Source organism: Acipenser ruthenus, chromosome 9, assembly GCF_902713425.1.
Source record: "Acipenser ruthenus chromosome 9, fAciRut3.2 maternal haplotype, whole genome shotgun sequence".
Classification (NCBI taxonomy): domain Eukaryota; kingdom Metazoa; phylum Chordata; class Actinopteri; order Acipenseriformes; family Acipenseridae; genus Acipenser; species Acipenser ruthenus.
Genome location: NC_081197.1, coordinates 12,222,530 through 12,235,650, shown reverse-complemented (window position 1 = coordinate 12,235,650; position 13,121 = coordinate 12,222,530). Strand labels below are relative to the sequence as shown.

Here is a 13,121-nt window from a genome sequence, read left to right as displayed (position 1 = left end):
CAAAAAGTTACAAGGTATTGGCCAAAGTAAAAACATATTTCACCATTTTGGAGATTTAAGTTCAATATCCTGGAAGTCCCTCGTATTGCCTAATCTTGGTGTTCATAACACAACAATATCCAATTCAGCACCTGTCAAGTTACACTCTAATCTCCAAACTGGATTTCTTCCAAATGAAGCAGCTGAAACGTAAAAGGAAAAGCAATTATAGCGTCAAGGAAACACAGACACTAATTAGGGAAATCCGGAAAAGGAAAGATGTACTTTTCTCTAAGCAGCAGAACACAGCCATTAACGAGCTGAAGAGAAGGGCTTGGGATGAGGTTGCGGATTGCGTGAACGCGTTAGGAGAAGGAGAGCTTCGAACTGCAGTGGAGGTGAAGAGGAGGTACCTGGACTGGAGGGCACTAATGAAAAGAAAGCAGGTGAGGGCTGAGCTGTCCCAAGTTAAGAATGAATACAACCTTTCATCACCGGATATATATAACTCTGTCAGCAGTGACCAGAGCGTGGACTTGAGTGGTTTTTCCAAGGATTTGTCTTGTGAGTGGCAAGATTTGTCTGAGTTTGGTGAGCCCAACAGTCAGCCGTCATCGAGTGTCAAGATAGAAGATGATGATCCTCAGAATTATAAGGTATGTTTTAATTCTTTTTTTTAATTTTTATTAAAGTTCTGACAGTGTCTTTTTATTGTTTTATTATGTATTTGTTTTAAGAGGAATGGATGGTAAGCTTTCAATAACAAATTTCATATATGAAAAATGTATTTAGAAATATAATGTACATATACATATGACAAAGTACTGTGTATTAAACAAAATGCAGTGAGCACAGGACATGGAGAAAATCTATAAGTGCTTTATGTATTTCTTTTTTCAAATTATGACTGTATCTCCAGGTTTATTGCTATAATTTTTATAGAGATATCACAATTCAGAAATATACTGTAAAGCCATACATATTTGCAAGTCCATTTTATTTTGCGATTTTAGTGTATGAAAAAAAAGAAAACATTTTTGGCACGAATATCAAATTCCACTAACAATACATACTTTGTATATTATGGGTGTGATTCGCCAAATATTTTGTTTACAAATATTTATGGCTTTGCAGTGTTATATTGTTCCAACCCTATATTGATTGCTTATAATTGTGTTTATTGTTATCAATCAATCAATCAATCAATCAATCTTTATTTAATATAACACCTTTCATAGTGGACCACCATCACAAAGAACTTTACAAGATGCATTAGCAACAAGAAAATCCATAATACTAAATACAGAGAAATGCATAATACATGATATACAGTTAAAAACAATGCATAATACATTAAGTAGTGAAAAATGCATAATACATGCTATAGTAGCATAATACATGAAATAGTAGCAACAACACAGCAGCCAATAGCAGATATCAGGCTTAAAGATCATGGAAAGCACGACAGAACAGGTGGGTCTTGAGAGTTGATTTAAAGCGAGCGACGGTGGGAGCATCACGCACCAAAGCTGGGAGAGAGTTCAAAGAGTCGGAGCCATGAAGCTAAACGAGCGTTCTTCAGGTGTGGTGCACTTTTGCTTGGGGATAACAAGCAGGCCATACTATACTTGGTTGGGCCTCTTCACAGCTGCTTCAAAATTTACATTTCAGCAAAATCTAAATGATCCAGGTTTATTCATTAACTATATTGACATTTAAAAACCAACAAACCAAAAATATATTTTGTTTTCATGAAATTCATGAAAAAGTACTGTAAAAAACATTTTTGGGGTATGCAACAGTCATTATTTCTCCCTGAAAAATCGGTATGCAAACCTCAGGGCATCCATTATCTATAACCGCTTACTGATTTGTCAAAGAGATTTAAAGTCATGTAACCAACAAAGCAAATTCTAAATGCTGAATCCCTTGAACAGACACATACTGTATATGAATTGCAAAGAATGCCACTGAGAGAAGAGGACCTTGGTGAATAACACACACACACACACATCAATGCAATAAAAGAGCCCATACAGTTATTCTTAGAATGCCATAGAAGGAACACCTACTGCAAAATGATTCAGGTTTTACTCTTGTATTAATTTCTGCTATAGCTTGAAGGAGGAGAAGAAGAAGAAGAAGAAGAAGGGGAAGGAGAAGTGGGAGAGGGGGATGAAGAAGAGGATGAGGACAGTTTCCCCACTATCTTGCCCGGCATCGAAAGAGAAGGCAGAGTTCCGGAAGTGTTTGCGCACATAGACGAGTTTGGGATGCTCAGCGCCACCAAAGCAGCAACGAGAGACGCAGCCGACGCCGATGACGGGACCAACATTCTCATCACTCTGGAGAAACAGAGGCTGGACTTGGAGAAGCACCGGCTGAACGTTGAGTCGGAGAGGCTGCAGGTGGAGAAGGAGCGGCTGCAGATTGAGAAGGAGAAGCTGAGGCGGATAGACATCGAGCACGAGAGGCTGCAGCTGGAGAAAGAGCGCTTGCAGATTGAGAGGGAGCGGCTTCGGCTCCTCATGTTCCAGTCCGAGAGGCCCGCGCTGGACTGTGAGCACAGCCAGACGGAGCGGAAACCCTGGCAACCCGTTGATCTGGAGGGCGAAAAACTCAAACTGGAGAAGGAGCGTTTGCAGCTGGAAAAAGAGCGGCTGCAGTTTTTTAAGTTTGAATCCGGGAGGCTGCAAATCGAAAAGGAGCGCCTGCAGGTGGAAAAGGAACGGTTGCAGCTCCACAAAGATGGACAGCAGTTAGCACTTCATCAATCACGTTAGCTCCAGGTTTTAATTTGATTTTTTTTAATTGAGTTACTATTAAGTGTAACGCCAATGTGCATTAGAACTGGCAGCCATTACCAAGATCTGTTACATCAAATTCCATAACTCATGCTGTGAATAGTCTTATTTAAAAGTGATTGTTTTCAGACAAAAGATTAAAGTTGTACAGTGGCTGCTAGTGTACTACAGCTTAGATATATTGTAGGTGCAACATGCAGTAGGCCCTATTTATAAACCCATGTTTTATTAAACCAGTAAGGTTTGGTATTCACAAATTCTTTCTTGATAGTTTTTTTTTTTCTTTTCGATGTTTCTGTGTTTCCTGATGCTCTAAGAATAAAGGTTTTTATCAATATTGCCCATTTATCATTTTGATTTCCATGAGAACTGTGCTTACGAAACATGCTTCAGTTAATCTTTAAAATATTGAATAAAATGTCAGTAGAGTTATGTGTATACGTTTAAATCTGTGAAGTGTGTACTGGAGACTGTGTGATCAGAAACAGCAACACAGGGATTTAAAACATGTTCAGTGGGAAACCTTAAGAAGGTTACTATATTGTATAAAGCACAACTCTGAGCTTAATAAACATTGCAGTTGCCATCTCCTTCAAGCACCTGTGCGAATATGATGGTAGAAAGTATATCTTTTTTATTTTACTTGCACTGTGACATACTCTAAGTGGTTGTTTTTAGTGAGAAGCAATCAATTTCACAAAGCTACCCTTAACATTGTACAGTATTTTATTTTTTATTTTTTATAACTTGCTACCTATTGTGGCATATTGTATCTTTGTAACTTTATTTTAAAATAAAACTGTGTTTGATGGATTTTTGTGGCCTATTGTATGTGTTTACTATAGAAAAGTGCTGATGGGCCATTCCATGAAAATTGTACTAAGTCCTCTATATCAGACTAATTACAAGTGTAAGATCTGTGTTAATGGGTCTATCCTACTGTAATAAACATAAGTCTGGATTTTGCAGTATGTGTTTATAAGTAACAAAAAGGTAACAATAAGCGATTCATTTGTTGTAAAATAATCATTTTTTTAAAAATAAATAAAACACATAATACAAGAGCTCCAGTTAGTTGCCTTTGGTGCAGTAAAGACAGCTGAAATGTACATTATGTGAAAGCTAAGATGCTATAACTAGAGTCGTTCCACTTCATTTTGATCTGCAACAATGTACTGTTTAAAATAAACTATTAAACTATTTTCTAAAAGCTCTCAGGTGTCTTTCAGTACACTTTTATTCAGGGGTTAATTTGTGCCAGATCACACCTGATCCCAGATCCGGTACCTTTTTGTCTGATGCTGAAAATTGTAGTTTTCAACGATGAACCGTATAATTCATGTATGCTTTCCTGTTTTGTGATTTGAATGACAAAAGTGTAGCATACCATAACAATATATTTTAAGATGTAAAATCTATGAGTTAAAAAAAAAAAATCACAAATCTTATTACAGCCGCCAAAAACAAAGCCAAAAAGAATTTCAGCAGATTAGTCAGCCCGCCACTGTTATTGTTCAAACTTGAAGATTATGTTAAAAAAAACAAACATGGCAGGGCAAAGGTGGGCAAGCAGTTGCTGACACCAACAATAAGGCACGAAACCAGCAAGCAGATGAGAATTAGAAGCATATATGGGTCTATAAGCAAAAATACTATCACTCTTCTGAAAGAGGAATATGAACTGGTAAAACGTGTACAACCTACAGTAGAGAATTTTGGTCCTCAAAAAAGTACTTTGAATTCTTGCAGGTACTGCATATGGAACAGACGAGGAAGAGACTAGTTTTATTCATTTCATCAGGCTTTATGGGCACTGGCTACTTGATTGTAATGTGGTTTGTGTTACATATGAAATATTAATAAGAAAAAGACAAAAAAAAAACGTTTCTAACGGTACATTTCAACCAGGTTATAATATGTAAAAGCTTGCTGTTTATGTATTCCAGGGTAACATTTGCTTATTATGTAGTGCTTTTGCAGGCATTGTATTTTGCCACAGCAGAGATCTGGTCCTTGACTTGCTTTGGCAAAGTGAAGTGGCACAGCATGGCACTATGGAAGCACATAGAGCTACTTTTCAAAGGGTTATATTTCCATTAATGATGACAGAACATTTACTCTATCACAAAGAATCGAGATATATATATATATTGCAGCATCTGATAACTCTGTACAATAATGTAATTTTATTTTACCGTTTTGGATTTTGTAGGTAATTATTATTATTATTATTATTTATTTCTTAGCAGACACCCTTATCCAGGGCGACTTACAATCGTAAGCAAATACATTTCAAGTGTTACAATACAAGTAATACAATAAGAGCAAGAAATACAATAACTTTTGTTCAAGCAAAGTACAAGTGTGACAAACCACAATTCAATAATACAGCAGATAATAGTGATAGTTACATCAGGATATGATTAAATAGTGATAGTTACATCAGGATATGATTAAATACAAAGTACTACAGGTTAAACACTTGGCAGATTACAGTATTCTGAAGTACAGGATTAAATGCAGTAAAATAGGGGGCAGATAAGAGCAGAATAAAGCACATTTAAATGAAGGGTGATAGTGTCCCAGGATACAAACAGAGGAGTTCTACAGGTGCTGTTTGAAGAGGTGAGTCTTAAGGAGGCACCGGAATGTGGTCAGGGACTGGGCAGTCCTGACATCTGTAGGAAGGTCATTCCACCACTGCGGAGCAAGGGTGGAGAAGGAGCGGGCTCTGGAGGCAGGGGAGCGTAGCGGAGGTAGAGCTAGTCTTCTAGTGCAGGCGGAGCGGAGAGGTCGAGTGGGGGTGTAGGGAGAGATGAGGGTCTGGAGGTAGCTGGGTGCAGTCTGGTCAAGGCATCTGTAGGCTAGTACAAGAGTCTTGAACTGGATGCGAGCGGTGATCGGGAGCCAGTGGAGCGATTACATGTAAAAAAACCTTATGAGGAATGCACAAACGTACATCACTGTCCTAGTTTCTTTACTACAAAGGTTTTACAATAATTATGTTTCTGAAATAAATTATTCACTGCTAAAACAAAACCACACAGCCAGAATTAACAACACTATCTAAAGTACTGGTATAGTTTGTAGAATAAATATGTGTACATTGGTCCTAAGCTAGTAGTAGTCTGTGTGAAAAACCAATACCAAAATAGTTTGAAACTTCTTAATGCAATAGTCATGTAGGTGGGCGGTTGTGTATCGAAGGCGCTCTATGTGAAATAATGTATCAAACCTAACAATTCTGACCCAAATTGCCTTTTTTCATAAAAAAAGTATTTTGCAATTCCAAACACTGCAATTCAGCACAGAGAATCCGCCATGGCTGAGATTTATTGATTGCAATTGCAGATGGTTTAGTGAACTATGATGGGCGCTCAGGGCCCGATTACTGTGATGGGCTGTGACAGATGGTTTTGTGTGACGTGTGGGTGGTGACGTCAGGTTCAGGAAGCAGTAGTCAAAGACAAAGTATGGGCTGAAACTGAAGCGCTATGGCTGCGCTCAGTGTTTTATGTGTTTTATTAAAATAATAAACAGTTTAAACAAACAAAAACACTTCTACAAAATAAAAGGGCACGTTGGGCAAATAAATAAACAAGAACACAAACAAGTATATTGGCATATAGCAATTGTTTTCTCTTACTTCACTCTCTGCTTCTGAGCCGAGACTGCGTCCTTTTATATTTGTGGCTGGAGCCTTAATTCCCTATTAATAAATGACCTTATTAAGGCTCCAGCCACATTCCCACGAGAGTTCTAGAGAAGAGGTTTTAACCCCATACCCACCGACTACTTTTTTGCCGGTCTGAAACAGTAAACAATAAAAGACGGACGGTGCTTGACCGCCCGCACATAAACACAATAATAATGATTAGGACAGATGGCTTCGCCCGCCTGCGTACAAATACAATAATAATAATAATACAAATGAAAACAATAATCATACATAAATAGATATACACAAGGGGTGGACACTTTGCCACATACACCCCCCCTTGTGCGCAGCATAATACCTCCCCCCTTAAAATCCCCAAAGTCCTGGGCCAAGAACAGGGACTTCAAGGGGTTCACCGGTGGGGCAATCCTGGCAGTAGCACACTGGCAACCTCGAGCAGCAGCATGCAGATGGCATCCCCCCGCGGAGGCGTGCAGACGTCCCCTGGCTAAGCAAAGTCGGTGACCCCAGGCGAAGCGGAGCTGGATAGAAGCACGTCCCCGGGAGGCAGCGGCTGCAGCGGACCCATGGGAGGCGACGGCCCCAGACCCCCCAGCAGTTCCGGACCCCCAGACAGCGGCGGTCCTGGACCCCCAGGTGAAGACAGCTCCGGGCTTTCCTGCAATACAAAACTGAAAAACTGCAGCAGCTCCGGACCCTCAGGAGGTGAACTCGGGAGGGGAGCCCCTGACCAAGAAGGTGGCAGCGGGAGCTCCACTTCTCCCTCATGTCCTGTAGCTGGTGGCTCCCCCGGCAATGTGGAGCAGCAGGCCGCCCCCAGCAATGACGTGCAGGCATCCCCGGGCGGTGATGACGGGAGGTGAGCCCCTGGCCATGAAGACGGCAACAGGAACTCCACTTCACACCGTGATGGAGTCAGGACTAGCTGGGGTTGACCTTCTTCACGTCCGGGCGGTTTTCTCTTGTGCCCCTCTCAGCAGCATATGCAGGGGCTGCTGAGGACCGCCAGCTTCCTGTCCTGGTCCATCTGGTAGTGAAGGGAGAGGCAGCTCCTGCTACTCTCCCTCTGGTGGTGGTTGTGGAGGTAGAGGCAGCTCCTGCTCCTCTCCTTGTGATGGATGGAGGCAGAGGCAGCTCCTGCTCCTCTCCTCTTGATGGTGGAGGCAGAGGCAGCTCCTGCTCCTCTCCCTCTGGTGGTGGTTGTCGAGGTAGAGGCAGCTCCTGCTCCTCTCCTCGTGATGGTGGAGGCAGAGGCAGCTCCTCTCATCCTGGTGGTGGAAGCAGTGGAGACAGAGGCAGCTCCTGTTCCTCTCCTCTTGATGGTGGAGGCAGAGGTAGCTCCTGCTCCTCCCTCTGGCAGTGGAGGATGAACCAACAGCCATGCGCCCTCTGCTGGCTGAGGCGGGAACAGCAGGCACCCTTCCTCCGCTACTGGAGACCTGGGTTATGGACCTGTTGGCCACCCCTTCCTGGGCTGTGGTTGCACGGGCTCCCCCCTTCTGGGCGCTGGACACACGGGCTCCGTCCTTCTGGGCGCTGGACGCACGGGCTCCACCCTTCTGGGCGCTGGACGCTCAGGCTCCCCCCCTTCTGGGCGCTGGATGCACGGGCTCCTCCCACTCGGACGCTAGTTTCTTCTCTTCATACTGCATGGGGCAGATGGCCAACGTGTGCCCATATGCCCTACAGCCGGGGCACAACTGCGCTGCAAGGTTCCTCAAAAAGGCCTCATCCCCCCCGACTACACATTATAAGACCGGCTTTTTTGCCGGTCTCAAACAGTAAACAATAAAAGACGGACGGTGCTCGACCGCCCGCACATAAACACAATAATAATGATTAGGACGGATGGCTTTGTCCGCCTGCCTACAAATACGATAATAATAATAATACAAATAAAAACAATAATCATACATAAATAGATATACAGAAGTGGTGGGCACTTTGCCACATGGGCGCTCAGGGCCCGAGTGAACAATACATTTGGCCGGAGACCTCATCCGTGGGTGCGCAGACTACATGCGTGAGGCCGTCTGGTAAAAACATGAACAGTTACATGCATCCCAGTGCCCCAGCTAGGAAGTGGCTATGAGCCACCTCCCCCTGGGACGAGGTACGCTGCGAGGAGGTGGCTGAAACAAAAGAAGCGACATGAGAGAATAACACACGGAGCCTTTATGCGCTTGCTGATAACGTGTTGGTTAGGGGCAGATTCTCCTGTAGAAAAGCAACCGAGTTTACAATTCTCTATGGTCACTTCACTTTGTACAATTGCTTTAAAGTTCATGCCGTTGGTATATTCAGACTTTGTGTATATATTCGAGGGAAACATCTGCGACAGCCATTCAGTCTGAATACATTAGATCTGCAACTTATAATTATGGATGGATAAACAATGGTTGTACATGATAAACATTATACAGAAGAGTTAGTGATGTATTGCAGCATAAACAAGGTAATGCTTGAGTGCAGCATGCAAACTCTTACAAAGTGTGAAAAGCAATACGTATAAAAGGTATTTGTCAGAAGAAGTTTTATTACTTGACAGATTTTTTTTGTTTTAATGACCAACATAATTAGAAAAGATGCCTTCTGCACTTTATACTTTCATGAGCAATACCACCCAGAGCCTTACTCACCTTACTCTGATTTTCGATTTTGCATTAATTCCATTCAGAAGGATTTGAAGATAAAGGAGGAGACAACATTATAACTTTGAAGTTTTCAAAATACAAAACCAAATCGGGCGCACATTTGTAATGCTGCTTTCACACAAACAGAGCATACATACAGTAAGCTAATATACCAGAGAAGGCATGTCACAAATATTTGCATTGTATTTATTTGAAGAAACATTAATGCTGGATATGTGTTGAGAAGCAACATCATGTTTAAATGGATGTCTTTCAGAATAAGCCAGGGTTGTGGCAAAACTAAGTGCAGAGTTGACTAACCTTGCTTAGCTTCTGTGATCCGAGTTGAAGGAGGTATGGTTGCAGGTCATTTAATTATGCTTTAGAAAATATAACAGAAAATACCTTTTTGTAGAGTCATCCATCAACCTACAAAAGCCAAATAATATTACCTACTACAATTTATTGTTCCTGTCTGGTTTGTTGCTGTGTGATCGGGGCACACACTAAATGTGTACTACAGTAGCAAGTTTCAACATCACCCTGAGACCACATATAACCTTTATGTCTGTTCAAGTCCTCTAACGTGACTTAAATGTCAAACTTGAATGGGTATAAAGCTAATACATGTATTAAGTATACCAAGAACACCATTGTACATGCATTTGTTTTACCATCAGCCTTATAAAACTTACAGCTTTCTCTTCAATTAATTTCCTGCAAGGAATGATGGAAGTCACTTAATGCCCATGTGATTCCTTTCCAAATGCTGCGTCTCCTAATTCACGTGATTATGGGATTCATAGTTCAAAAACTTCCCATGCAGTTTTCTTCTTTCAACTCTTAAGCACTGTTTTCAATTTAAGATTCACTTAATTAATTTAACTTGTCTTTTAATCTCTCAGGGCATGTTAAATCTCACTGTGGCCTGAATGCATGTGTGTGAAAGCAGCATAAAAGCCCAAACCTGTGTCCACATTATTTTAGATGACCCATGTTGCCCATTAACCGTGTTCAGAAGTTAAATCCACTCACAATGCTGGCCGTGCACATGTGAGAGTAAGGGAGTGTGCAAAAATTCAAGACTAGAGTTAGTTCAAATTTAAGCTTTTTTTTTTTTTGAGCTGGAAGGGAATAGTTGTGGAAATGCAGAAACCGAATTTCAACAATGGTCAATATTCTCACTCATTAATTACATGAACAAGTGCAAGTGTTAGAAACAAACAAACAAAACAACACTTCAAAGTGATATCATGTGTAGGCTGAAGTAGCAAACTTCATTTCAACCATTGCTGTGAACACTACAACAGTGTCTACTTTTGATTTTTATTAAAAATGATTTCAATCTGAAACTCTAATACAGTCGCTTTAATGAAAAAATAAAACTTTTTTTTTTTAACAGCTTAAATGTTAATTGGCTTTAAAATATAAACATATAGTCAACATATAGGTAGCAGACTACACACATGAAGAACTGTGACTATCATAAGAATGTTTTAGTTTTATTCTTGTTTGGTGGGTACAAAAACCACAACTTATTATTACATTAAACTAGATCATTAATAACTCTAACATGTCTGACCCGTAGCGTGTGCTCTGACTGTACACTGAAAACGGATGTTGTACTCTTTAACATTCGGTTTGGACTTAGACAGATGCAATCTGTGGAACATTAAATGGTGTAACAGTACAAATGACACAGCAAACAAGTTGTTATATATATATATATATATATATATATATATATATATATATATATATATATATATATATATATTCTCATAATGTTTTTTGTTTTCTAATTACAGTGACGTCATCTTGTATCCATTATTGCAATGAATTATTTCCTAAGATGGTTGGTTATAAAAGAGAAATGTATTTTGTCCACTACTTGGTTATTTACACCAGTTAAAAAGCAGGCATGTTGTACAGTATCTTCCTTCTTTTTAAAAGACAACGTAAATCATTTCTTTAGTTTCTTTTTCACAGAATTTACATATTTACTTTTCTTTGTATCACAGTATAGTGATTATTATTTATTATTTTTAAATCCCAGCACAACTGGATATCTTTACCCATGTTATTTATGGATATTTAGCGAGTCACAGGCTAGTATGTTCATTGGCCCCTGCTTAATTTTGCCAAGACAAAAGCCAAGTGTTTAATAAGCATGTTTTTTGTTTTTACACAGTTCACGTTTAACAGTGGTAAAGATAAATGCTTATAAGCACATTCCCCCCCCCTCAAGTACAGTTTTCTGGTCTTGATTTTCCCCCCTTCGCCAGTTTTTGATTTGTCCTGATATAAGATTTCAGTGTTCAGAGCTGAGGTTGTGCACTGGTGTTTACTGAATATGTCATCTGTGTCGAGGCAGAGCTCCTTGTCTGTTACAAATGTAAGATCATCATCGATTTTACTGATGTTTTCAGTCTGTGCTGCAGTACCATCAGTTAATATTTTTTTCTTTTTCTTTTTTTTTGATAAGGCACTAGAATATTTTTGGTTTTCATGGCAAGTCCGACGATACCACAGCCAGTCCTGAACTTTGTCGAAGGGAAGATCCGGTGTGTACAGCCTTTGGGCAATCAGGGGTCAGAACTCGCCCGTTTTCACCAACACTCCCTGTGATGGATAGTCTGGCTTTGTTTCTCATGGCTTCAGTGAAGGTTAGCTGGGGTTGGGGGAGAAAAGAAGGAGAACACAAGAAAAATTAGCTTAAGATTTACTTCTAAAAATAATTTAGAAAATACATGGAAAGGAAATTTTAAAAGGCAGGCAACAACAAACACCAAAAACAGAACAAAATAAAAATAATTAGACATCTGCATTTCTGATTTTCATACCCTCTACAAAAAAAAAAAAAATGAACTTGTTTAAGAATGTAGTTATAGTGCACCAAACATAAGGACCTAGTAGTTAACATGTTGCTAAGAGGCACACTACTTTTTTTTTTTTTTTTTTTTTTTTAATAAAACCCAGGCTTAACAAGATGCTCGGACATAATTGATGCCTGGGACTTAGTTATCCACTTTATATGTTAAAACAGATCGGTGTTATTAACTAGCATCATAAGACAAAGCATGCAGTTCAGCCACAAGCTGGAAATACTGCAGCGCTTGTACCTATAGGAACCAAATAGCAGATTGCTACTGTCCCTTGGTAGTTCATGAAAAGATACCCCCTTACATTTAATATCCTTATATAATTAATCTAATTCCCTTTTGGATTTAACTTTTTAGTTTTAAATTAGAATATATTTGCTTCTCGTTTATTTATTTTCTCCACTGGCCTTGACAGTTTTGTAATGGAAAGAAAAATGCAATGCAGGTGCCTATTTGTAATAGTAAGTAGCAAACACATCATCCGCAGCCAGAAGACGGAAACCAATTTGCATTCTGCAGATATCCTCCAGAGGAGGAAAGCAATTAAAAGCGTTTACACTGGTCACACGGTCACAACACTTTGCGTTTACGAAAAATGCATCACCCACTTACTATAGGAGGCCCTAAGTCCTACCCCTAAATTTTAACACTCTCGGTTCCGTACACGTTGTAACCTTCTCTATATGTGGCTAAATTCTCGGTACTCTGCGAAGGGCTTGGGTTAAAGTTCTGTTCATTGTTTTCCACCTTCATTCTCTTGGCCTCTGCCCTGGACTTGTAACAGAACTCTATCAGAGCCACCAGCATTGCCAAGCCCAAGCCTCCAACAAGAATGTAGAAGACACCAGCCACATTGCTGAGACTCAGGGCACTTGTCTTGTCCTAGAAAAACACATTGAGAAATGCCATCAGATACATTCACAATGGTGCATATGAACACAACATAACACATGGCTGACTGCTAATATGCTACTACAAACTAACTAACTACTACTAGTACAACTACAACTATCAATACTACATTTACAGGCATACAATTATATACTTCTTAAAATGTAATCAAACAATACAGAACACAATTACAGTGCATTACTTATTTGTGAGTAACTAGATACAAAATAGCAGAAGATAATGTGAGATGTGC

At 40.0% G+C, this 13,121-nt stretch overlaps 2 protein-coding genes across 9 annotated transcripts in view; one reads left to right on the top strand and one right to left on the bottom strand.

Annotated features, from left to right (window-relative positions):
• Positions 1-62: 62 nt before the first annotated feature.
• On the top strand, positions 63-3,597 carry LOC117406881 (myb/SANT-like DNA-binding domain-containing protein 4). The gene is made up of 2 exons (XM_034011257.3): positions 63-635; positions 2,097-3,597. The coding sequence occupies exons 1-2, from the start codon at positions 174-176 to the stop codon at positions 2,760-2,762; spliced, it is 1,128 nt and encodes a 375-aa protein (XP_033867148.1). The 5' UTR covers positions 63-173; the 3' UTR covers positions 2,763-3,597.
• Positions 3,598-8,978: 5,381 nt separating this feature from the next.
• LOC117407459 (glutamate receptor 4) overlaps positions 8,979-13,121 on the bottom strand; it is an 88,586-nt gene continuing 84,443 nt past the window's right edge. For 4 of the 8 annotated variants that reach the window (XM_059031144.1, XM_059031143.1, XM_059031150.1 and 1 more), the window contains 2 exons: positions 12,725-12,859; positions 8,979-11,766 (listed from right to left, as the gene is read on the bottom strand). In XM_059031144.1, the coding sequence (XP_058887127.1) occupies positions 11,602-11,766; positions 12,725-12,859 (300 nt within the window). In that variant the 3' untranslated portion in view covers positions 8,979-11,601. Of the gene's footprint in view, positions 11,767-12,589; positions 12,860-13,121 lie in introns of those variants that run through there. The other 4 variants (XM_059031146.1, XM_059031145.1, XM_059031148.1 and 1 more) reach the window with 3 other exon arrangements.